The 26,409-nt window shown below is 53.1% G+C and overlaps 1 protein-coding gene across 4 annotated transcripts in view; it reads left to right on the top strand.

The window, feature by feature from the left end:
- Positions 1-26,409, top strand: part of CALN1 (calneuron 1) — a 142,034-nt gene that overhangs the window by 40,117 nt on the left and 75,508 nt on the right. For all 4 annotated transcript variants that reach the window (XM_085078058.1, XM_085078059.1, XM_085078061.1 and 1 more), the window contains one exon: positions 423-547. In XM_085078058.1, coding sequence (XP_084934184.1) covers positions 423-547 — 125 coding nt within the window. The remainder of the gene's footprint in view (positions 1-422; positions 548-26,409) is intronic.

The following is a 26,409-nucleotide window of genomic DNA, read 5'->3' as shown; positions in this document are numbered from 1 at the left end:
CTTCTTGTGTTTTATAAATAAAGATAAAGTTTGGATGTTATTGGAACAGTGTCCCAGAACTTGGGCAGTGCAGGCCTGGCCAATCAGGCCTGGGGGAAGGCTTCTGACTGACCAATCTGGGTGACTTTTGAGAGCTCTATAAATGTGATGAAATCAAAACAATAAAGGTCATTCCTTCTTGCCACTGAGAACTGGTGTTTTCATTACTCTGCTAGCTGCTCAACAGCGACACTCTCCCTCCTCCCCAGCAGCAGCAGCAACAACTTTGCTGTCAGTTGGTTCAGCTCCTCAGACCCTCAGCCCATTCCTCACACCCCACTGGGGTGCTGATCCAGCCCCTCCTCCAGCCAGCCCATTGCTCCATCCCCATGGAACCGAGGCAGACCATCCCAGTAACCCTGTGCTCCCGTTTTTCCCGGCAGGGAGAAGATGCCATTCCACCATGTGACAGCTGGCTTGTTGTACAAAGGCAATTACCTGAACCGCTCGCTCTCGGCCGGCAGCGACAGCGAGCAGCTGGCCAACATCTCTGTGGAGGAGCTGGATGGTGAGTGTTCCTGGCTTTCCATGCCTCGGGGGAATGGGGAAAGCTCCATTCCTCCTGCTCTGTGGTGTTTCATGCGATTCCCATGGGGATTCTGCCTGGTGGGAAGTGAGATGGCTTGAGGACACAGAGAAATTCCTGACCAAAGTGGTGTTGGGAGCTGTGGAGTGGTTTTTAGGCTCAGCTTTTGTCCTTCTGGGCTTTTTGAAGCACTAAGCCTGCAGTTTTGTGGGCAAAATGAGAAAATTTAGGCCAATGCATGTTCCAAAAATGTCTTCAGCCTTCCCTGGGAGCTGCAGAGCTGGGTCTGCTCTTCCCACCAGCTTCCTTTGATTCCTTTCCACAGGGAGGTTCCTCTCCATGTCTCAATATAAGGAGATGCATGGAGGTAGTTTGTGGCTTAAGAAGCTGGAAGGAGCTTTAAAATTCCATTTTCCAGATCAGTGGCAGGGAGCACTGACTAGCCTTAGTGTGGCACAGGCCAGCAGGAAGGTTGTCCATATCTGCTCCCTGGAAATCCCATCATTTTCCCCCTGGAAGTTGTTGCTGTTCATCCCCTCTGCCCTGGCCCAGGATGTGTGGCCAGGGAGATCCCAACCTGGTTTCAGGTGGAAAAGTCTCTTTTGTAGAGGATTTGTGGCTCACCAGGGTCATTTCTGAGTTCACTAATTTAAGTTAATATTGTTGGCATGTCTTTGAGTCTTGTGGAATGAATTGGAGCTCCTGGTTTGCTTCCCAGGGGACATTTGGGACAAGCTATGGTCGGAATCAGGGGTCTTGCTGGGGAATTTGTTGAGGAAAGGATCAAGGGAAGGGTGCAGGGTGGAATTGGTCCTTCCAGGACAGCTTGGAGGCATTTTGGAGAAACAGGAGGCCAACATTTCTGCCCACCCCCCCCTTTCACATGTGCTTTGGTGAATTACACCTTCATTTTCCAGCCTTTTCCACTCAGAGCCTTTAGATTTGGGTTTGTGAGCTTTACATGAATTTAGCTTGGGTACAAACAGCTTTTCCTCTTCTTAGTGAGGGCGTGAGGACACAGCTCAGGTGAGAGACAGCCTGAGGAGCCCCAGCTCATGTCCTGGGCTCTTCTCCCGAGCTTGGCTTCCAGATTTGAGTCCAGCTGACCTGAACTGGCTCAGCTCCTCCCCATCCCAAAGGTGACAATTGTATGGTCAGGCGTGGCTTTGTCCCATCCCTGTGTGGGTCAGGGGCTTGCTGAGCACTCGGGAGGAGGGATGAGCTCCTGCAGCTCATTCCAAACAAAACCAAGGATTTTCTGCTGTTCCTGCCCCGATCAAAGCTGCTTTCACTGCCTGTGAATTTGGCACACACCTGTCCAGAGCTGGTTCAGGTTGGAACCCCCTGAACATCCATGGCTGGGGGGATGCTCATCCCTGCTTGGCTTCCTGCCCTTCTCATGGGAATGGGGGCTGTGGCTGGCTGGGGGAAGGAGAATGGGCTGTGGCTGGGGGTGGGAGGGAAATCCAGTCTCCATCCCACCCTTCCCCTGCTGTCCTGCTCGCCGTGCGGATGCCCTGAGCCCTCGGGCATCGCTCGGTGCCAGCGCTGGATCCAAGCCCCGCCTGCCCCGGCAGCTCCAGCGCTCCAGAGCTGCGGCTCATCACCGCTAATTACCAGCAAATGAGGGGAATGAGGTGTGCAGCAGCCTTTGGAGCAGCCGAGCGCTGCTCGATCAGTCCTGCTGAGCGCAGGGCAGCGCAGGGGGTCATTCATCCTCTCACAGAGTCCCCCTGTTCTCCGGGAGGCTGGGCTCTGCTCTTTACCTAATCAGCCATTCATTCCCCGCCTGTGAAGTTCACGCTCCTCGGCAGAATTAAATCCCATTCTTTTCCTGGCAGCCCTTGCTTCAAACCCCTTCTTTGGGAGGGTTTTGTGCCTCTGCCCCAGGATGTGCCCCAGTTCTGGGCTCAGCTCCACCCCGGGCTGTCCTTTCCCACCTGCAAACACACAAGTGGCACCAAATCCATCCGTGTCCAAAAAGCCAGAGCAGCAGAAGAAGCTGGAGATGCTTTTCCACATGCCAGCAGCGTTCAGCCTCTGGAATTTCTATTTCAAAGGAAGCCAGCGGTCTGCATCTGCCTGTGTTTTGTCTCCAATACCAGATCAGTGCCCGGCTGTGCTGGTAATTGGTGAAGGTTCACTGCCCAAACCCCAAACAGAATTAGTCTTTCTGCCTTTAAGCATAAACTGTCTGAGGATGAGTAACAAAATGTTCTTCCTTGAGAAGTTAATGTCAGGCTATTGGAGCTCGGTGGATGGATCAAGCTGTGAGAGCTCCATGCCAATAACAGATTTGCATTTCATCTTCCAGGCTGGCGAGGAGATGCCAAAATTCTCCTTGGTTTCTTTTTTCAATGAGATTTCGGTCCTGAGGGAGTTCCAGCCTATTGAGAAATTCCAGTCACACAGATGAAATGATGATAGGTTTGGAGCTGGAGAAGTCACTGGGAATTTTCTGTAACGTTCCTCTGCACTCCAGGCTCCAACAAGTGCCTGATCTGTTGGGGGTTTTTCCAGCAGATTCCTTTTTTGTTTTCTGTGTCTGGCATTGTGTGTGTCAGCACTGCTCACTTGGGAAGGGTTTCTGGGAGTGTGGGATCTGGGATGCTGCAGGGGCACAGTGCTGGCTGGAGCACAGCCTGTCCTGCTCATCCTGCAGGGAATTCCAACAAGTTTGCCATGTTTGCTGCTGCAGATGGCTGGAGGATAAGAGGGAGGTCAGGAAATGGAAAAGAGCTCTGATTTTGAGGAATGGAGGGGGAAGGAGCCCAGAGTGTGGGGTGAATGCTCAAGGTGCTGCTCTGTGTCTTCTCTGAGTGGTTATTTTTCAAAGGAATATTCAGAATCCCAGAATGGTCTGGGCTGAAGGGACCTTAAAGCTCATGTCATTCCACCTCTGCCATGGCAGGGACACCTTCCACTGTCCTGTCCAACCTGGCCTTGGACACTGCCAGGGATCCAGGGGCAGCCACAGCTTCTCTGGGCACCCTGTGCCAGGGCCTGCCCAGCCTCCCAGGGAACAATTCCTTCCCAATATCCCATCTCTCCCTGCTCTCTGGCAGTGGGAAGCCATTCCCTGTGTCCTGTCCCTCCATCCCTTGTCCCCAGTCTCTCTCCATCTTTCCTGGAGCTCCTTCAGGCTCTGGCAGAGGCTCTGAGCTCTCCCTGGATCCTTCTCCAGGTGACCAATCCCGAATTTCTCAGCCTGGCTCCATGGCAGAGGTGCTCCAGTCCCTTTATCAACTTCCCAGCCTCCTCTGGCTTTGTCCCACCAGCTCCACACCCTCCCCTCATTGGGGACACCAGAACCACGTCTGTCCAGTTTTCCAGCTGAGGCCTCAGGAGAGCAGAGGAAGTTTTTCCCTGTGAAACTTCCCCGACTCACAGCATCCATCTGTCATCCTTAGCTCCACTCTGGTTTTTTTCCATGCTGCTTCCTCCGAGCACGCTGCTGGCAGCAGGGGGAGGCTGGGAGAGGAGAGGTCACTCTGCTGCTGGGTGTCGATTCCCAGTTTGCTATTTGTGGGGCTGCAGTGCAGTGAGGGTGTTTGGGAGCTGTCACAAAGGGAATTAACTCGCCCAGAGCTAAATCAGGAGCTCCTTAACTCTGTAACTCCGGGTAAATGACGGAGTTGGAAGTGGCAGCTCATCCACAAGCTGGCTCTGGGGGACTGGAAGCAAGGAGAGGTCTTGGGTGGAAGTTATTGCCACGTGCTTGGAGGTTTCTGTGCATGAAATGATAAAGCCAGGCTGTTTTACACAGAGATTTTCTGGCTCTGGCTGGCTGGCATAAAATCATGGCACAGTTTGTGCAGACTGTGAGCTTTCCACGTCCCTTCCCAAGCAGCTCCTGTCCTCACGTTCTGAACCTTCAGGAGTATTTTTAATAAAAAAAAAATGCTGGATTGGAAATAATCATGTCAAGCTTGAGTCATCCACCTCCATAGGCACTATCTAAAGGGTATTGTCAGCAGGGAAAAACATCTCCAGAGTGGCAGTGTGACAAATCTCACCTGAAGGGAGGCACATGTGTGATGAGCAGGCTTTGGGAGATGTGAGTTGGTGCCTTTCAGAGAAAATCCATTGTGAGCCACAGCAGCAGCTCTTTGTCCAGAGACATCCCAATAAATCCTTACCTGAGCTGAATTCCTTTGGGATCAGCAGGAGGAACTGTTGGCATCTCAGCCCACACAGGTGGGGCTGGGGGATCTGTAGGGTTTTTTCTAGACTAGAAGGGTTTTTTTGACTTTTTGCAGTCCCTGAGGTTGAGCTCCAGGGTGGCAGTGGCAGCACAGGGTTTTGCCAGCCCAGGAAAAGGGGCTGCAGGAGTTTGGGATGCAGGGGAATACAGGGCAGGAATGTGGGTTTTCCCTCACCAGGAGGCTTTGCCATCACCAGAGGAGGAGCCTGGTTTCTGCTTCTTCCCAGCACCTCCCCTCTGGCACCAGCTCTTCCCTGGGTTGGTTTTCCTGGGCTCTGTGCAGAAGACATCCCTGAGCAGCTCCAGAGGCCACTGGGAACGTTCCTGAGGGAATGGAAGGGTCATGGTGCAGTGATGATCCAGATGGAGCCTGGAGGAGCAGTTGTCTCCTGCTGGCCATTGATGCAGGCAGGGCCAAGTGGCTCCAGGCTGCAGCCCCAGGGCAGGGCAGGGTGGCACCGTGGGGCTGGGGACACTCTGGGGACACTCTGGGGACACTCTGGAGTGACAAATCCTGAGTCAAACAGTCCAACCATAGCCATGCCATGCTGATCCTGCCTCTGAAAAGCAGCCCAGGCCAGGCTCCTGTGCATGTCTGGTGACAATCCTTGGATGCTGAGTGTCCTGGGAAGGAGGGACGGTGTCCTGCAGGGCTCTGGCACCAGCCAGGCTCCTTTGGGGGCTGTAATTTAACAAAACCCCATGAGCCAGCAGGTTGTGGCTGCTCCAGAGCTGCTTCTCTCTGCTGTTATCAGGAAGGTTGGATAAGATTTCCTGGCTGGAGAGTCAGAGCTGCTGTGCCACAAGTCCTGTCCCTCTCCATGACCTGAGTTTTCCCTGGGACTTTAGTCCTGCAGGAGGGCACAGCATGGAAGGGAAAGGACAGGAGAGTCCCCCAGCCTCCCAGCAGGGCTGGGACTGGTTATCTTCGGTGTTCCAGGTGGGATGGAGGCAGCAGGAGCAGGAATGAGCTCCAGGAGGGAGAGCCAGGGGAGACAGGCATTAGTCACTGGGCTGATTAGTCATGGAGCAGCAACAGGCTGGCTCTGCTCTGCTCTGCTCCTCTCTGGGCTCGGGGGAGAGCAAAAACACTGGGAAAAGGGGAAAGGGAAAGGGGAAAGGGAAAGGTTTGCAAGGATATTTTCCTGGGATAGGAATGCTCTGGACATGGATCTCTGCACAGGTCTCCCAGTCCGTGCTCAGTGCAAGCCCTGCAAGCACTAATGAAGTGGCTGGGGCTGCACAGAGCTCATTTTCTGTTTCCCAGAGCTCTTTTCCAGGGAGGTTTATCCCCAGCGTCGCTGCTGTGAGCAGCCATGGCTGGGAATGGAATTATTTCTGTCTGATATTGAGCTGTGATCAGGTTTCGTGTCTCTGAATATCAAATTGTGCCAGCAGCGTGCTGGGGACGGGAGCAGCTCTGTCTCACTGCTGCTGAGCTCCTGCTGATGATTTTCCAGCTATGCCTTGGAATTCCAGGGTGGATTTCCTTGGGAATTGAGAGTTCCAGGTGTGGAGTAGCCTCCATAAAAAAGTGATAAAATCTGGGGCAGTGTTAATGTTCTGAGGATCACAAAATCCTGGAATTGGTTGGGTTGGAAGGAGCTTTAAATCCCATCCAGTGCCACCCCTGCCATGGCAGGGACACCTTCCACTGTCCCAGGCTGCTCCAAGCCCTGTCCAGCCTGGCCTTGGACACTGCCAGGGATCCAGGGGCAGCCACAGCTTCTCTGGGCACCCTGTGCCAGGGCCTGCCCACCGTCCCAGGGAATTCTGCAGGAATTGCAAGATTCCCATTTGCTCCACACAGCTCCCAGATGGGGACAGGGTGGATCCCTGGGTCAGTGACAGCTCAGCCTTGAAGAGGCTCCAGGAATCCACCACAGCAGGGATTTGGGATTGTCATTCCCTGGGCTCTGTCCCATCAGGAATGTCCAACGCTGCTGGGAGGGCTCTGAGTTCCCTTTGGGAATCACACCCAGCCCCAGCCCCACCAGCCTCCCACTCCCAGCCTGCAGGAAAACTCCCTTTCCCTGCAATTAGTATCACTTCCACCCCAAAGAGGCAGTGATGGTGTTTGGACAACCCAAAGGGTGGGAGCAGGGAGGTCTGGAGAGCAATTCCATGTTCTGAGGGTTTGAGCTGCTGTGTTGCCATAGGGACCATGGGGGCTGGAGGATGAGCACTGGGATTGTCTAGCTGGAGAAATCTGGGAGATCCTCAGCAGGAAGGTGAGGCACAAAACTCCGGAACAGGAAGCATTTCCATTCTCCTTTCCATCCCAAGCCCTGCACGAGGAGCCAGAATTTTGTCAGGTTGGTTTTCCAGGGGAACAAACCCAGCCCTGGGAGGAGCTCTTGTCCCCCTGTCCCACTGCCCTTCCGAGGGGGAATGTGTCACCTGGCCTCCCCTCCCCCAAAATCCAGGGACAGGCAGCAGCAGCAGCTCCAAGGAAAGAGTCCTTGCAGCAGGAGAGCACCAATAGAATGGGATTGGCTGCCAAGAAATGCGGGTGGCAGGGACTCCATCTGGACAACAATTAAAGGGATGGTTTGAACTCCAGCTCTGCTGACACAGGTTTGGGAAAGGGCTGGCGAGACAGGAGGGGATATTCAGATATCCTTGGGCAGGGCTGGAGGATTCCTGGATTATTGTAGGGGAGATGGAGCCTGTTTAAGATGGAAGAAGATGGACTGGGGAGAGGGATCTGAGCTGTGCCTTGGTGCAGCTCCTTTGGGATCTGCTGGGGGTGTTTCTCACCCCAGAGGTGCTGCTGAGGCTTTGCTGCTCCCTGACATTCCATGGATCCTGCCAGCCCCATGCTGCTGTGGCTGGGAGTTCTCTGCCTGCATCCCCTCCTGCCATGGGAACAGAGCAAATCCACCTCGAGAGCTAAACCTGCTTTAAAAAGCACTTAAATCTCGCCGTGACACGTTTGTCCAATTTTTAATAGGGATTTTTAATTTTTGATGCAAGCTGCTAGGCTGGGTCATTAATTTTACGAGTTCTTCAATCCCTGGCATTGAACCCTGGGTTTAGCAAGTCCCTGCTGTTCCAGGAAGTGTTCCTGGATGGATCCAGGGGTCCCATCTTCACCTTGTTGCTCGGGACCCCTGCAGCCCACAGCCATGAGATTCCCTGGAGATTCCCTGCAGGCTGAATGCCTTTCTCTTTCCCATTTTCCAGGCCAGGAAGAGCAGTGGATTCAGGGAGGTGTTGGTGTGTTGGGCACACCCAGCCAGGTCCCCATTCACATCATTCCTGCTGGTGCAGCTCCCAGGGGTGCTTTGGGATGAGGTCATTCTGTCCAGAGCATCTTTCCCTGGCAATGGGAGGCATCAATTCCTGACCTTTTGGGGCTGGGCAGGGCTGGCAGTGCCACAGGAACTGATTTTTGGCAATCTGGGAAGGTGTCCCCCAGCCCTTAAAGGGCCACATGGTGCTTCTCCTTTGGATCAGGTGGGGATTGTCCCAGCCATCCACCCAAGGCCCAGGAGTGAAGAAAGAAACCTCCCAGCTCTGGAGAAACCTCCCAGCAGCTCTGGGGAGTCAAGCAGTTGGACCTCAGCTGAAAATCCCTCTGCTAAGCCATTTCCTCCCATTTAACTGCACAGACTGAGGCACAAAGCTGGCCTTTCCCTGGATTTAAGCTGCCTCAGGCATCCCTCGGTGGCACTGAGTGCTGAGCAAAGGGTTCATTATTTATTTCAGTTCCTCTCTCCTTGCTGGGCTCAGGGGCTGCTGGGGGCTGGGAAAAGTGCTGGAAAAGCTGCCATGGGAGGAGCTGGGAGAGGGAAGGCTCTGGTGAATCCCAGCAGGGCAGCCCTGGATGCAGAGCTGGGGACATGAGGGACATGAGGGACATGAGGGACATGGGTGCTGCCAGGGCTCTGCTCACACTGTTTCAGAGCTGTGCTCTGCAGATCCATCCTTTCATTGATCCCAAATCCTGCAGGCTCTGCAGGTTATCCTGCTCTGCCTGCTGGGCAGAGGCCCTTTGTGGGCTGGTGGGGCAGTGCCAGGTGTCCCTGGGAGCTGTGGGGACAGATATTCCAGCCAGGAGCTGAAGTTCGCAGTGTCTTTCAGCACATCAGCTTTAATCAAGTCCCAGCCCGGCTGAATCGATGCCTTGGCTCCTCTCCAAGGCACAAACACCTGAAAAACCCCACAGAATCCTTATAGGGCAACATTCTGAAATAAGTTTCCCCCTAAATAATGAGGCTTAGGAGTTGGATGGACATTGGAGAAGCAGAAGGACAAATACCTATTTATTCACAGTCCTTCACTGGGATGTTTTGTCTGTTGCTGATCCCTCTGTGCCTCAGTTTCCCTGGCAGCAGGGAAGGGGAGAAGCCATCCCAGCTTTGGGAGCTGCCAGAGCCCCCGGGGTGGCTTTGCTCAGAGTCCCTATGTCCCTGTGGGCCCTGCTGGTGGCACAGGGGGTGGCACAAGGACACTGTCCTGGCTGCTGCAGGGACAGGGACACAAACCCAGGGGTCTCAGAGGATCTCACCTGGTGTCTCTGAAGGTCTTTTCTGCAGATGCCACTCGAGCAGAGCCCTGGAAATCACCACCTGATGTCAAGGGCAGTGCTGGCAGTTTGGGGTGGGGACATCTGCTGCTGGCACTGTCAGGATCTGATCCCAGCCCTGCTGCCCCAGGGAATGTCCATCACCCCCAGGGCTCTGCTGAGGGACACTGTGCTCCTGTCCCCTTGTCCCTGAGTGCCAGAAAGTTCCTTTGCTGTCCCAAGGCCAGGGCCTTGGCACAGGGAGCTGTCACCAAGCAGGGTGTGAGGCCAGCAGAGCGATGACAGCAATGCTGGGAATTAAACCTGGTTGTCCTCTCCCTCTGGCTGGAATTCTCTGCCTCCCAGTGTCCCTTGCCTAGGCATGGATCCTGAGCCATCTCAGATGGGACTGAGGTGCCAAGTCTGGGTTTATTAAATGGATTGTGCTGGATGCTCCTCTGGGATCTGCACTGGGAGGAGAGGAGAGGAGAGGAGAGGAGAGGAGAGGAGAGGAGAGGAGAGGAGAGGAGAGGAGAGGAGAGGAGAGGAGAGGAGAGGAGAGGATGTCCAGCTTTCCCTGGAGCCTGTGGCCACAGCCTCCAGCCTGACGGCTCCAGGGAGCAGGGAATGGAACAGGAGAAATTCTGCCTTCCCAGCTCTGCCTTTGCTGACATCAAAGCTGATCCATAGGAGCCCTTGGATTTCAGCCTGTGGGCAGCCAGGGGTGACTCTGCCAGGGACTGTGGGGCTCACAGGCCCTGGGGCTCTGCAGGGACACCCAGCCAGGGCTGGGAGGGACAGGGATGCTCTGGGAATGTCAGGGAGGAGCTGGAGAGCTCAGCCCCCTTTGCTTTGTGCTCCGACCCTGGATGCCAGGAGTGGCTGGGAGCACAGGGAACGTCCAGGGAGGACAGAGAATGTCCATGAAAACGGGGAATGTCCAGCAGCACAGGGAGAGTAGCAGAACTCCAGGGCTAGCAGGAGCTGCAGCTCTGGAATGCTCTGGGAGCCCTCAGTGTGAGCACAGCCCCTGCAGGGCTGAGGGCATTGCAGCTCCCCAGGCTGGTGCAGTCCTGGCTCAGGTTATTCCCTCTCTATTTAACTGTAGTATTGAACTCAAAATGCATTCAAACTGAGCTGTGGTTTTGGCTGAGCTCAGCCCAAGGTCCTGTGCCTCCCTGCTGGCTGGGTGAGGCTGGGCAGGGTAGGAAGGGCTCAGCCAGGGCTCTCTGGGCTTTGCTGTAGGTGGGTTTTGGGGGATGAGCTGAGCCAGGAGCTCTCTGTGTGCCTTGGGCTCTGTCCATCCCCTCTGAAGGGCTCTGGAGAGGGACAGGAGGGAGGGAGGGAGGGATGGTGGCAGTGCTGGGACAGCAGCCAGGTGAGCAGCACAGGAAGCAACACTCAGAATGAGTCAGGACAGGAGATCAGGGACCTCAGGCCCCAGGTTTGCAGAGTCCTGGCACCATTCAACGGTGGGAAAAGCAGCTGGGATCCAAACCTGGCATTGGGATGGAGTTGCTCAGGCCCAGACTGGCCAGCTCTGAGCCCCTTGGCAGCAACAGCCACCAAGCCAGCAAGGAAAGAACTCCCAGAAATGCTGGAATTCGGAGTTTTCAGTTTTCAGTAGTGCAGAATAACACAAAGGCGTTCTGAAAATGTTTCCTTTATTTTGATAACCATTCCAGGGCAAGAAAATGAAACAACAAAAGAAAGGAAACCCCCAAGCTTTGGTAGTGAGTGGTGTTTGTGTCTCGTGGCCCTGAATGAACATCATTAGGATGTCATTTAGGAAAAAGCTCTCGAAATAAGCCATTAGAACACAAGCCTATTAGAAACATCTGGGATGAGGCAGTATTTTGGATTTTAGGATTATTCTTTCGGGCGATTTCTTTGTCATTTGCGAGGAAACACAAATCTCATTACTTTCCTTTCAACAAAGTCTAATCCAGGGTGTGAGATTGTGTGAAGAGCTCTGGGTGGGGAGGAGCAGAATGGGGCTGTGGAACCAACTGGGATTGCTGGTTTTTCCCGGAGGTACAGAAGATTTGGAGCAATTTTATCCTCAGTAATTCCCAATGTTTGCACATGAGGAGGGAATTGTGGGACACAGTAATTCATGCCTTTGGGATGGGAAGCTGTGTTTGTGTCTGGGGGATGAAATGTCCAGCACAGGAGCTTCAGTGGAGCTTGTCACTGCTTTGTAAACTCAATTCCAGTGTTGCAGGAGGCAAAAGGAGAAAATAGAGTTGGATGTTCTGTCCTGCTTGGCTCCTGGGGAGGTTGGAATTGAGATGGGCTGAGGTTCCCTTTCCAAAGCACCAGGAGTAACCACATCCCTGGCTGTACAAAGCTGTGCCTCAGGGGCTGCAGGGAGAGGTGACAGCCCCAGGACAGGCACTGCCTCCCCTGTTCAGCTCTGATTTTTCAGTTTGTTGGAGTTTAAAAATGGAAAAAAATAAAAAAAAAAAGTAGGGGGATCCATTTAAATCTGAGCCAAATCCACACATTTGAATTTTCGCATTTTTCTGCCATGAATCGGAAGCTGTGGGGGGAAGGAAAAAGAAAAAACCCTCATCTGTTCCAAACCAAAGTGTTTCATTTTGACTCTGAGCTCCTGCACTCCGTCCTGCTCCGAAGGTGTGGCGAACGTGCAGCCAGGGAAAGAGTCAAATCCAAGCGTTTCCTTCCAGCAGGAGCTCGGGTTTGGGGCTGGAGCAGCTGCTGAGGTGGCTGGGAGAGGTTTTGGGAAAAGCTCTGCAGGAGACACACTGCCTCGGGATGGTTCTTTCCCTGAGGATGCAGGGATGTGCAGGGATCCCTCCCGCCCTGGCACAGCAGCAGCAGTGAGGTCACAGCTGTGCCACCCCGAGGCTTTGTGTCCCCAGGTCCTGCCTGTGGCTCCCAAAGGCTTGAGCTGCTCCACTGAGGAGCTCCCAGGAGCCAAGCCTGCCTCTGGCAGAGCCCAGGAATGGCCATTCCAGCCCAAACACCCGAGGTTTGGCTTGGCTTGGCTGGGAATGCAGGAGGGAAACTTCCCCATCCCACCCTGTGCTGGCCTTGGGAAGGTCCTTAGGGAGCTGATGGCTTCTCCAGAGTTCATTCCTGCTGCCTTCCAGGCTCCTTTCTCCACAGCTTTCCCTTGCTGCGTTCCCCACCCTCCTCCTTGTCTGGCTCTCCTTTCTCCCAAGCAAAGACTGGAATGGATGAGCTGAGGAAAGGGAAGCAAAGCAAATAAAGAGTCTGGTTAAACCCAGGGCTCTGCAGGGAGGCTCTGCCTTCTCCTCAGGTTTCCCTGCTGTCCTGCACTGGCTCTGGCATTTCCAATCTGCTTTTTTTCCTGCTTGGATCAGATGTGCTTTGATTTTTGCAGCTCCTGTCAGTCAGAGCAAGGCTGAGGTGTCCCCCAGGCCTGGCCAAAATGCAGGAGGAGATGGGATGAGACAAGCAGCTCACACTTCAAAAGCTGCTGCTCAGCACCTCCTGGGGGCTTGGAGAGGAGTTTTGAAGGGATTGGAGTTCAGTTTGTTGTCCCCTGTGTAAAAGCTCCTGGCTGGGTGACACCTGGGTGTCACCTGGTGCCACCTGAGCTCAGGGCCACCTCGTGTGCATGGCTGTGGAGTTTGCTGTGGGAAGGGCTGACTCCTGGAGCTCTGAGAATGTCCCTGCTGAGGTGGATTTGCAGTAGTGACCTGAAGCTGCTGCTTTCAGGGGTTTTGTGGGATTCTTTCACCCTCTCACCCCCAGATTCAGGGCTGGGAGCACAGTGTGGGGTCCTGGCAGATAAAAAGCTCTCCTGATCAGTTGGCAGTGTTTGTTTGTCAATCCCAATGATGTTTAGAGCCAAACATGGCACAGCTCTGGATTTCCTCTGCATGGAGAAGCTGCCCCTGGAATGTTTCTCATGAGGAGAAGGACTGGTGTCTTTGCTCAGCCAATGGCAGAGCTGAGCTCTTTGTCTCCCAGATAAAACATACTGATTTTCCAAATGTGAAATTCTGATCCCACTGACAGAGGGAGGAAAATCCCCACGGATGGAGCTGAGCTTTCACTGAAAGGATCAGGAACCTGGTGATATCCTCAGTGCCAATCTCCTTCCCAATAGAAACCTTTCAGGAATCAGCTCCTGGAGGAAGTTTTACCCACCTGAATTTCAGTTCCTGAGTGCTGGAAGATTGGATGTCCCATCCCATGCTGAGGGATTTCTGGGATGCAGAACCAGAACAGCAAGTTCTGACATCCTTTATCCACTGGCTGAGGAGATCTCAGCTCCAGTTTGTCCTGCTCCTGAGGGAGTCTGCCTGGGAGAGGGCTGGAGAGGGAGTTTGGAATCAGTGCTGGAGAAGAGAGAGGATCTTTTGAACCTTGGTCCTTTGGGTAATTAGCAGCATGGTAATTTATGTGCTTCATTAATAATCAACTCTCCAACTCTCTCCCAGTTCTTGCTCTGAGGCCTCCGAGGCTTTGATGGGATGAGAGCAACACAAATTCAGGGATTGGGCTGGAAAGAGAAGCTCTGAGGCAGGAGAGCCATGGACCTGTCTGGTTTTGCTCTAAAATAATCAAACCAGGGGGTTTGGTGCTGCTTGGGCTTTTCCTTCCCACCTTTCAGGGAGGCTCTTCCTCCATCGTGGCCTCAGCTTGGCTTTGGCTGGTGGTTTCCAGTCGGAGCAGGAGCAGCTGGAATAATCCTTACCACAAGGAATAATCCTCATCCACTAGTAATAATCCTTATCCACAGGAATAATCCTCATCCCCAAGGAATAATCCTTATCCACAAGGAATAATCCTCATCCACTAGGAATAATTCTTATCCACAAGGAATAATCCTTACCACAAGGAATAATCCTCATCCCCAAGGAATAATCCTCATCCAATTCCTTACCCACAACCCCTGCTCATGGCACTGCCCACAGTGTTCCTCACCCACAGAGCTCCTTGAGGCTTCCCTAATCCCTGATTTCTGCTGGGCATCCCAAAAGATGACCCTTGGGAACAAGCAGAGCCTGAGCAGCTCTTCCCAGCAGCTTTGGAGGGCTCTGAGCTGCAGCTGGAGTTTGGAATTCTGAGGGACAACCCTGGGCAGCTGTGAGGAGCTGTCTGGATGGCAGCTCAGGGATGTGTGTAGGAATCTTCAAGCCAGAAATACTCGCTGAGGGTTGCAGTGACTTTTTTAATTTGAGTGGGGAGAGCAGAATGTGGCAGCCAGAAAAAAACCCCGTGGTGCAAAAATAGTAGTGGCCCTTTTGGGAAGAGGAAGTGCTATTCCACTAAAAACAGCAACCTCAATTAAATGGGAGCATCAAAAGCAGGGAATTGCTAATTACCTAGCTATGGATGAGGCAGACATGGCGAACAGATTTATTGGGGAGCTTTTAGCTCTCTACATATGTCCACGATGATTTATTTTCTTGCCACGAGCTCCAAACTGTCTGGGCTTTGTAAATATTGTGGTTGATGGCTGTAAAGATTTCCAATGGATCAGCTTGGAAAGAGCCATTTGGTCACCCACGGTCACCAGAGCTGGGCAGTTTCATTAATGGCAATCTGGGGGCATGGCCAGGCCCATCCTTGTCCTTACTTGAATTAACCTTTGTTTTAATTAACCCTTATTTTAATTAATTTTATTTTAATAACCCCTGGCACGTGAAGGGAAGGAACCCTGCAAACCCCCTTGGGCGTGGTGGTGACCTCGTGTGACTCTGGTGGAACAAAACATTTTCCCAGGCAGGTTTGTGTTTGTTATAACAGTGCAAGAGGGTCAAAATATTGAATTTTTTTTCATATTAAAATATTAATTTTCCAGCTGGGATGTGGGAAGTGGCTCCTGCCTCGTGTGGAAGGTCTGTGGGGTGGGCATGGACATCCTTTCACCCACAGGGTGTCCTCCCTTGCTGTCTCCACTCCCAAAATAAATTTCCAACACTTCGCCACATCTTCACATCACTTCTGCTTTGACATTAATAAGAATAGCAAAGAGTTCAGAGAAAGTAGTTCTGGCGTCTACTGTATTTAATTTGCTCCAACTTTCATGTGGAGTTTAATTTAGACTGATGAGAGAGGCAGTTTTATGAGTATAAAACTCCATTAATTACGGATCCTGTCTTAATTATAAATGGCTCTGTTTTAAAGGAAGTTTTACAACCAAAATTAAGACTTGGAGCAGTTCAATCAATACAAACATCAATTAGACCCGACTTTGTACTCCAATTAATTTATAAAGCTTCCCAATGAAGTGGAAAAGGGTGGCACTTTGTACTCCTGGCTCTGCCATCCCTGGGGTTTCACTGGAGCTTCCTCAGGGTCAGCATGGCTGGAAAAATCACCTTCCCGAGGCTCTGGATTTTCCCAAATAAACCAGCAGAGTTAATTATTAAAATGGCCAAAAGGGAGAGCAGATTTGCTCACTGGGCTGTGGCCCAGCAGAGTCTGGGATTCCCAGGTGGAAAACTGTCCCAGCAGGGCTCTGAGGAGCTCTGGGACACCCCAGGGTGGGACATGGCCACTTGTCCCAAAGATCCCACAATTCCAGGGTGGTTTGGGTTGGAAGGACCTTGGAGCTCCTCAGGTGCTCCAATCCATGTCCATCCTCCCTCTGAACACACATGAACCCATCTGAGCCCCAATTTTCCAGGACAGGCCCAGCTTGGCTCTCTGCACCACCTCCCAGCAGCTTTGCTCACTGGGAGCAGTTGCTGTTGGAACTCCAGGCTCTGGGATCTGTGTCCTCCCCAGTCCCAGTCAGGATCCAGCCCAGCTGAGGAGTCAGGATCTGCTCTGCTGATGGAGAATTGGGTTCCTGGATGCCTGTGCTCAGCCAAGGGGAGCTGCACAAATCAGGGTTTTCTCCCCACAGGGGGTGAGATGGGAGGACCTGAGGGTTCTCAGGGGAACCCAAGCTTGGAGAGAGGAAGTGAAATATTCCTATGCAGGTCATCCTCAACTGCTGGGAAAGGGCACATCCTGATTCCTGGGGAGTCACCTGGGCTTCCTCCTCCCCTTGGCAGAAGAATTCAGGGAGTCAGAGAATCCCAGAATGGTTTAGGTTGGGAAAGACTTAAAGCTCATCTCATCCCACCCCTGCCATGGCAGGGACACCTTCCACTGTCCCAGATGCTCCAAGCCCTGTCCAACCTGGCCTTGGACACTGCCAGGGATCCAGGGGCAGCCACAGCTTCCCAGTGCCATCAGCCAGGAGTGGATGCCACAAGCAAGGCCTTGGGAAGAATTCAACCTCCAGGAATGTCCAGAACTCCCTGGCAGCTTTAGATCAGTCCCAGTTGCCTTCTCCTCCCACAGCTCCTCAGGGCAGGGACTCTGTGCCCATCCAACCACTCCCAGTGGGAGCTTTTCCCAGGAAAACCAACAGGAAAATGTAACCTGGCCATGCAGAAGGTCCTGGAGGAAGTGGGGCTGGGATGCAGGGAGGTGTTAGCCCAGGTTTTATTTCAGTTTTTGGTGAAACTGGGGGTTGAGTGAAGCCAAGCTCGAGGCTCTGGAATTGTTTGAAGTTGGGAAAAAGGCAGGCAAAGCAAGCCAAGCCAAGGCTGCTCTGAATTCCCAGCAGATGTTTGATATTTGAACCCTTTCAAGCAGAGCCATTTGGGCTGCAGCAAATTCTCCCAAGATATTTTTAGCCGACAGGAGCAGCAAAAATCTTACTCCAGAGCAAGCTGGTTCCAAATGTGCTCCCCTGGTTTGGTGCTGGGAACGATCTGGGCTCAGGTGCTGCCAGGGAACAGGGAATGAGGGATTTCCAAAGGGATAGATCTTCCAGGAATCAGGGAATGAGGGATTTCCAAAGGGATAAAACTGCCAGGAATCAGGGAATGAGGGATTTCCAAAGGAATTATCTGCCAGGAATGAGGGAATGAGGGATTTCTAAAAGGATACAACTGACAGGAATCAGGGAATGAGGTCTTTCCAAGGGAATAGATCTGCCAGAAATCAGGGAAGGAGGGATTTCCAAAGGGATAGAAGCTCCCTGGCCCTGCAGCTGGGCCCTGTGCAGCATTTTCCATGATGAAGTGTGAAGGTTGCTGCAGCTTTTCCATTGGAACAGGGAGAGTGAGGAGGGAAGAGGCAGGTCCTGTCAGGGACAGCTTCTCTCAGTGTTCCTGGGATGGGGACATTCTGGGAATGGCCACTCCAGCCCTTAGCAGCTGACTGGAGAGGTGCTGGAGGTGCCCAAGCTGCTGTTTGCACCTCCAGGGGAGCTTGGTGGGAAAGGTTCTGTGCATTCCCACCGGAGCAGCTGGGATGGAGGCTCCTGCCCTGGGCTGTGGGTCTGAGCTGGGACTCCAGGAGTTGTCCCTGTCCCTCCCTGGGCCTTGGGGGTAGATCAGAGCCCTTCCCATCCTCCTGGGATCCATGAGCACCCAGAGCAGGGGGTACTGGGATGATGGGGTCACTGGAGATGGATGTTGGCTCCCATGGAATGGAGATCCTGGAATATCCTACTAAAGTTATCCCACTAAAGCTGTCCCACCAAAGCTGTCCCACTAAAGCTGTCCCACTAAATCTGTCCCTTTGGATGTCACCCAGCTCCTGGCCTCTGGTTCCTGCTCATGGTGAACTAGGGAAGCTCCAAAGTTGGAGCTTTTCCAACACTGCTGATGTCTGCGGTGTGGGTTTTCCACCTTGGAATTTCAGGGGTTGGTTTGGGGGCCTGGGTGTTTCTTTATTTTCTCCTCCTGCCAAGGCTGAGTGGCAGGGAGATGTCCTGGTGAGGGTTTGGTGGCAGCTCAGTATTCCTGGTGGCCTCAGAGGCTCCAGTGGTGGCTGGAAGGGAGATGCTGGAGGGACAGGTGACATGAAGCTGTGTGACAGCTCCACAAAGGAGCCTGAAAACAGCCCAGGATGGGGTAAATCTGAGGCTCCAGAGTGGGAGAGGAGTGTGGAGAGGGAGAACATGGAGCAGTTGTCTGCTGGCTGCTCCAAGGCAGAGCTGCAAATGTCAGATGGAGCTGGGGGAGGTGATCAGGGGAGGAGAAAGTGGAGCAGCACTGCCGGTGTGGGTAATCCATGGAACTCCTTCCTGCGGGATAAACAGAAGGAAATGTGATCCTGAAAGGGAATGGGGAGATCTGGGGAGAGCTTGGAAGTGTTTGAAGGGCTCTTGAGGGAGGATCAGATCCACCCTGAGCTGCTGTTGTCCTTCCCAGGACACACAACTGCCCTGAGCCTTGGGGACTTGGAGCATTCCAGCTCCCCTGAGTGCCTTTCCTTGGGAAGGGATGAACCCAGCTCCACTTCCTAGTGCCCAAGGGCAGGGAGAGATGGGATATTGGAAGGAATTGTTCCCTGGGAGGGTGGGCAGGCCCTGGCACAGGGTGCCCAGAGAAGCTGTGGCTGCCCCTGGATCCCTGGCAGTGTCCAAGGCCAGGCTGGACAGGGCTTGGAGCAGCCTGGGTCAGTGGAAGGTGTCCCTGCCATGGCAGGGGTGGCACTGGATGATCCCTGATTCCATGAACAGTCCTAGTTGAGCTTCATCCAGGCACAGGGAATGTGTGACCTTGGAGGGAACTCCCAGTGCCTTGCTGGGATTTGGGACGAAGAGGATGGGAAGGGATGGAGGAGGGAAAGCAGCTGATATTCTCCAGGAATGAACTCCTGGTGTGATTCTTTGGGCTGCATGATCCTTGCAGGTCCTTTCCAGCTCAGGATATTCCCTCTTTCTATACACCTGGCAGAGCTGTTTGGGATTTTTCCTCCATTTTTGCTCTTCTGCGCTGTTGCTTAAACACCCTTGGAGAGAATATCAGATCGAGACAGGGAACAAGGAGCTGCTTTTCTCCTTCCTCAGCTCCTGGATGGCCTGGGCTGATCCTGGAGCAGATCCTCCTTGTCCAGGATCCTGTGGAGTTCCCATGCTCAGCTGCAGTCCCTCTCCACAGGCAGCTGGCACAGGGACACACAGAAGGAGCACAGCTGGGATTTCCCTGCTCCTCCTCATTCCTTGGCCACTGTGGAATCCCCTGGAGCTCTTGGCAACCTGCAGAACTCGCAGCAGCTTTTCCTGAGAGCTCTGCAGGTGTTTCAGTGTCTCCAGGATGGCAGGCAGGTTTTGTCCAGCACAGCAGGATCAGCTGGAGAGGGATGTGGGGAATGGCTGGAAGCAGAAGTTGCTTCCCAGCCTGGGACAAACCAGCAGCAGTTTGTGCTTGGAGGGAGAAGCTGCTGCCATGGAGAGGTGTGGAAATGTAGCAGAAACTTTGGGGATTTTCCCCCTGAACCAACTATAAACTTTGCTCCCTTGTCACTGCTTTTCCCCCTGACCCAACTATAAACTTTGCTCCCTTGTCAGTGCTTCCTTAGGGAGACAATTCCTTGGTCCTTTCCCTCCTGAGGAGTTTTCATAGCAAACTTCTGGATTAAGGTGTTGGAACAGGATCCTTCTCCCAGGGGAGAGCAGCTGTGCACCTCTGGAAGAGCCCCAGCAGGCACCAGTTGTGTGGGAAAGGGATTGGTGCTGGATTCTTTCCCTTCCTGCAGTTGCCTCCTTCGTGCTGGAAATCCACACCAGGTGCTGGGTTTCCTTGGAATTTCATTCTGTATTCAATGGCAAGGTTGCCAAGAGCAGTCAGGTGGGTTTGTTTCGTGATCCTATTTCCTACCCATCCAAATTGACTCATATTTGCAAGAAATACTTCCAGAGTCATTTTATCAAACAGCTCCATTACTGCCAGGGGAAATTCAGCGCAGTTTGAAGTTGGGACCAGCTCCACTTTGCTCAGCTCGAGATCATTTCCCCAGCATTTCTCGTGTGCCAGGAAGCAAAACCACCCTGAATCATCCTGAAAAGGGGGAAGCTGCTCTGCCTAGTAAATCTAAAGGCACTCAGCATCTCTTCCCCGTGCCCGTGAGAGCAGAGCAATTCCCACGTCATAAACAACAATCCCGGGAAATAATGGAATTACTGCTGGGATGCCTTGGAGAGCTCTGCAGAAATAAGGTCGGCAGTACTCAGAGAATGGAGATCAGAGTTGGAGCAGAGGAGAGGTGGAACTGATTTCCTTTTCTCATCTGTTGGGAGATGAGGAGCAGAGAGGTGCTGCTGTGTGTGTGGAAGCTCTGGGAGCTGTTTGTGTTTGGTGCCATCCCAGGGCTGCTTCCCAGGGTTTTGCTCCCATCCAGGGCTGTGGGTGCTCCATGAGGATCCCCTGCAGCTCTGGGTCACTGTGACAGCCACACCTGGGCACTGGGATGTGCTTTAGGCCAGCCCTGCCCTGTCTGGGGCTGTGGGGTGGCTGCAGGGCAGGGCACGGCTCCTTGGAGCTGCACCACTCCTGCCAGCCCAGAGCTCCAATTTCCATGGCTCCAGGACCAGGAAATGTCTCCTTGCCCTCACTCCTGGCCACCAGCAGCCATCAGGATTGGTGGGATCCATCTGCAGGCTGGGGGATGTGGCCGTGGGCATCCTGGGCAGAGGATGGTGCCTCAAATCCCAAATTGCTCCTGAGTTCTGATCCCAAACCATGGCTCTGGTCCTGCTCACCCTGCCCAGGGAGGATGGGGACTCAACCCAGTCTAACCTCCAGGGTGATCCTGGGGGACAGAGGGACAGGGTGTGGCTTGGTCACAGAGCCCTGCAGGGATTCAGGGAGATAAGGAACCTCTTCAGACCATCGATAATGAAATCGTGAGCCAGGAGTCATTTTTCCGTGTTTTTCTGAAGTTTTTGTTGTGTTTGTGAAATGAATTGCTGGGCAGGCAGCAGGGGATCCACAAGGACAGGACAGAGAGGTGGCTTTGTGTCACCCTTGTCCATCCAGAACAGCTTCCTGTGCTTCTCCAGCCCCTTTCTCAGAGCCCCTGGAGGTGTTAGCCAAGGAAAGGCTGAGCCTTGTGCCGGGCTGGGAGAAGCAGATGTGGATGTGGGAGTCAAAAGCCTTTCCAGAGCTCTAGCAGGCATCGAACAGCTCTTCCCCACCAGGCTGGAAGCAGAGCAGGAAAAAGGAGGTTTTCTTTTCTCTCACCCCTGCCCACCACCTAAAGGCCAATCCTTGAACCAGACCCAGCTGGAAGAAGTTCTCCCTCTGATTTTATATTGTTTTTCTTATCAGCTCTTGCTGCACCTTTTTTTTTCTCCTACATTCTCATTTCTTCTCCAGTCCCTTGTGTGAATAAGAGATGCCACATACCTCCCTGACATGTCTCCCTGCTATAAATATCCCTCTGAGCAGAGAGAACACGGGCTGGATGTGTTTAGATGTATCCTGGATCCTAAGTGACGTTTCTCCAATATTGTGTCTTTAATGGGAATTCGCTGATTAGGTGCAGAAAAGGCTCCAGGAGACGCCTGGGCTCCGTTTCATACAAAGAGTACTACGGTTGCTAAGAGACCGAGACCTCAACTTTGGAAATCTTCATCCCCACTCGATAGATTATCTTGGCAAATTGGACTTTCTGAGTTGGCAGCGAATGGGGAAGAGTAACTTTTAAAAATAGAGATAATTTCGGTGACGTCAAAGGCATCTGGTGTCCTTTTCCAGCAATGTGAGACTGATCTCTTTCGCTCTGTGGATAAATCTCTGCGCGCCCAGCGCCAGGCTCTGCTCACGCCTGCTCTCGGGGCTGGGTTATTAATAACCCCCGGGGTGTTTGGGGTGTTTAGCCAGGTTGATTCGATGGAATGAGCTCGGTGATTGCCCCAGGAGCTGGCCCTGTTTGGGGAGCTCTGTGCTCTGAGCAGAGCAGGGACAGCCGCCGGGCTCGGCGGGGATTCAGGGGACTCAGGGGACTCAGGGGACTCAGGGGACAGTGGCTGCTTCCCCTGCCCAGGAAATGGGCTCCTCATCCCCGCGGGGACCTGGCTGTTCCCATCTCATTCCCACCCGGAATGGCTGGCTGAGGGAAAGGGGGGAGGCGTGGCTGAGTTTAATCATCTCTTATCATCCTGGATGCCTTTGGCTCCGGAGGAGCATCCGCAATGGCAAAGGAGGATCGGAATGGCAGCCGGGAATCCGGGAGGGACTGGGGATGGGAATGGGCAGGGATTGGGGATGGGAATGGGAATGGGCAGGGATTGGGGATGGGAATGGGAATGGGTAGGGATTGGGGATGGGAATGGGAATGGGAATGGGAATGGGAATCAGGGATTGGGCAGGGATTGGGGATGGGAATGGGGATGGGAATGGGCAGGGATTGGGGATGGGAATGGGCAGGGATTCTCACTGGGGATCAGGCAGGGACTGGGGATGGCAGGCAGGGATTTGAGCTGGGAATCAGGCAAGGATTGGGGATGGGAATTGGGGATTGGGGATGGGAATCAGGCAGGGATTCTCACTGGGAATCAGGTAGGGTCTGGGGATGTCAGGCAGGGATTGGGGATGGGAATCAAGTAGGATTTGAGGCCAGGAATCAGGCAGGGATTGGGACTGGTAATCAGGTAGGGACTGGGGATGGCAGGTAGGGACTGGGGATGGGAATCAGGCAGGGCTTCTCACTGGGAATCAGGCACCTGAAGTGCCACAGGTGCTGCTCTGTCACCTCAGCACTCTGTGGAAAGGCTGTCCCCAGCTCAGGTGTGGCTCTGCCTCCCCGACAGAGATGGATGGCCCAACATAAATTATCTCCTCCAAAGCAGAGCTTAAACTGGACTTCTTCAGAGTTCAGAGCAGCACACTGGAATTTTAATATCTGCTCTGAGATGCGATTGCAGCCTCTGTGTGTTCAGGTTCGGAGATTTTCTGGTATTTTTAGAAACGTTCCTTTGTTCCAAGGACCAGCAGATACAGAAGTGGCCACTGAAATGTGACCAGGGGATGTGTTTTGGAAGTGTGGAGTGAACAGGAGTGAGATGCTGATAAAGGCAGAGCTTCCCTGGCTTTTCCCAGCTCAGACAATGCCCTGGAATTGTGTCAGGAGTCGCTCAGGTTTGATATCACACCAGGTAATTAAAGCAGTGCTCTGAGGAGCCTGACTGTGCTTCCAGCTTTGCTGTCTCATTCCCAAGAACAAAGCAGCCTCTGAGGGCAGCTCTGGTGTTCAGTGCATCCATTTGGATGGGAACAGCTCCTGGGAAATGGGAGAGGTGATGGAATCTGCCTCTGGCTGGACTGGGATGAAGCAGGTTGGTTTCCAGCCCGGGTGTTGCAGGGAGGAGCAGAGCTCTGGGCTGAGCTGTGAGTGTTCCCTGCTGCTCACCTTTGGTGATCTCCATCCCAAAGTTTGGGATCTGGGGCACAGGAACACCTGGATATCACTGGAGTTTTTGTCTCTCCTGAGTATCCCAGAATCCCAGGATGGCTCAGGCTGTGGGATCCCAGAGGGTCACTGGTGTCACCTCCCTGCCCAGGCAGGGCCATCCCAGAGCCCAGGGCACAGCATTGTGTCCATGTGGCTCTGCAATATCCCTGCTCAGGGACACTGCAGCCCCTCCCTGCTCTCTGCTCAGGGCTCAGTCCTGCCCAGGGAAGAAGTTCTGCCTCCTGTCCAGGGAACTGCCTGGGCTCAGTCCCTGCCTGTCCCTCTGGTGTCACTGCTGGCCCAGGGAGCAGAGCCTGGCCCTGCTCTGAGCTCCCTGCAGCCAGGGACAGCCAGGGCTGAGGTTCCTCTCAGCTGGGCTCCTCTGGAGGCTGAACAGCCCCAGCTCCCTCAGCCTTTGCTGGGCACAGAGATGCTCCAGGCTCTCCTCATCCTCCCAGCCTTGCTGGCTCTGCTGCAGGAGCTCCCTGTGCCTGCTGGGCTGAGGATCCAGAGCTGCACCTTCCCTGGTGGAACCTGAGGCTGTTCCCTCTCCTCCTGTCCCTGTTCCCTGGCTCAGCCTGACCCCCCAGCTGTCCCCTCCTGTCAGCAGCTGTGCAGAGCCACAAGGTCCCCCTGAGCCTCCTTTGCTCCAGGCTGAGCTCCTTTCCCAGCTCCCTCAGCTGCTCCTGGGGCTCCACACCCTTCCCAGCTCTGTTCCCTTCCCTGGACACCTCCAGCCCCTTCCCAGCTCTGTTCCCTTCCCTGGACACCTCCAGCCCCTCCAGGTCTCTCTCACCCTGAGGGGCTCAGAACTGGACACAGCTCTCCAGGGCCTCAGCAGGGCCAGCCCAGGGGACAAAGGGGACAATCCCTGCCCTGGCCACACCGTTTTTCATACAGCTCAGGATGCTTTTGGCCACCTGGGCACCTGCTGGGTGAACCACAGCCAGGAAACTTTAAGTTTCGCTTCTCAGAGGGGCTTTGGGTGCTGCTCCAGGATTTAGGAATATTTCCTGGGGAGGATTTCACATTCCTCTACTCCCCAGTGCCCTCAGAGGCTGTTGTTAAACCTTGGAGAAACACCCCAAGGTGATTCTGCCAACTGCTGCCTCACCCAGATGGATCTGATCATCTGCAAGGAGTCAAATAATGAGGATTTTTTTTGCCCAGTCCAACAGTCAGCACCAGCACAGAACCCAAATCTCATTTCTCTTCCTCATTCCAGCAATGTTTGTCTTCATTCCACCAGAGGAGGAGCTGCCAAACTCCTGCTTTTGGGATAGGACCAAAAAAAAAAAAAAAAAAAAAAGAGGAAAAAAAGAAAAAAATTTTACTGAAAGGTAGGAAATGAAAAGAAATGAGATCTTCAGCATTATTTAAAATGTTGTTAGAGCTTGCAAGGAAAGCAATCCCTTTCAAGCTGGATTGTCTGCGCTTGCCTCCAACCCATTTTTCCAGTGGAATTCTCAAGGACTGCTTTCAGGTACACAGCACACACAGAGAGAACAGAGATTTATTCTCAGCAAGGCTTTATTTGTATGGGCCTTTGATGTGCAGAAACTGCAGTTTCATTCAAGCAACCAAACAGGAGAGAAATGCAAATATTTCAATCACTCTCCCGGAACGTTTGGAGGATTCAAGGTTTCTAGTACAACAATTTTTTTTCCTGTTTTCTGCAAAAAAGTAAACTGTGGAAAAAGAAACCCAAGAAAGCTTCTCCCTAAGCTGCTGTTAAGTGCTTTGGAAGTGGAAATTCCCTGGGGATGTGCAGAATTGGGAGGATCCTTGCAGGTCTCTCCATATCCCTGTGACCTGACAGGTTCCATGTCCCCATGAAGTCCCCAAATCACGAGAGGAAATTTGTGATTTCCCATCAGTGATCACTTTCCAGTTACCCCTTTACATTTCCAATCAAACATTTCCATTTCCAGAAGTTTGAATCTGCCTTTCCAGCACCTCTCCCTGATTTCTTTGCTCAGAAATCAGGCTTGGCTTTCAGTGACATCCCAGTGGAGGGCTTGTTGTGGTGGCACATTAGGGTTTTGGAGGTTAATTAGCAATAATCATTGCTAAAATCCCTTTCCTTTTGCTCCCAGTTGCAGCCTCTGGGGCCAAAACCATCCCAGCAGAGCAGGAGGTGAGGGAGCACTGCTGGGGTTTGGGACTGGATTTGGGACTGGATTTGGGAAAGGGATTTGGGACTGGATTTAGGAAAGGGATTTGTGGCAGTGTCTCCCCAACCCTGCAGTATCTCCTCTGGCTTTGCCCACATTTCCAGCCCTGCCCAGGAGGAGATTTCCAGCTGCTGGAGGAGTGTTTTGGGCAAAGATCCCTTTGGAGAATATGGTTGATGGTTGGACTTGATGACCTTGAGATCTTTTCCAGCCTTATTAATTTTGGAATTCTCTAGGACAACACCAGCTCAGCGGGACAGCAGGTTGGGGACAGCAGGTTGGGGACAGCAAATCCAGACCAGAACCTGTTCCACATGCCAGGAGCTGAGAGAAAATCCCCTGGAATTCCATCCCCTCCTAGTGTTCTGGATGGACCTTCAGCCAGAGCAAATGGACACTCACACAGTGCAGCTCCAGGGCACAATTCGGATTTTTTTAGGGATTTGCAAAGAGTTTTCTGCTCTCTGCACTTGGGAATTGCTGCTCAGCTGTCCAGAGGGGCTGGAAGTGTTGCTGTGGGGATTTTTGGGGCTCCCTGTCCTTAAAGGAAAATGCCAAGGTGATGCTTTGGGAAAAGCTTCCCCAAATTGCTTCAGACTTGACAAAGCTGATTGGAATTCTTCCGTGGAAACCTTTTCCATCCCCCAAATGCAGATTTGATTCCATTCCCTGTTGACAACAGAGCTTTCAGCCAGAAATAATGGGAGGGCTTCGTTTGGGGAATGCTGCAATATTTCCTTTGGAATTGATGATCAGTGTTTAAAATATT

This window comes from Lichenostomus cassidix, chromosome 19, assembly GCF_008360975.1.
Source record: "Lichenostomus cassidix isolate B80296 chromosome 19, HeHo_3.0, whole genome shotgun sequence".
Taxonomy (NCBI): domain Eukaryota; kingdom Metazoa; phylum Chordata; class Aves; order Passeriformes; family Meliphagidae; genus Lichenostomus; species Lichenostomus cassidix.
This window is presented reverse-complemented; position numbering and strand designations above follow the sequence as displayed.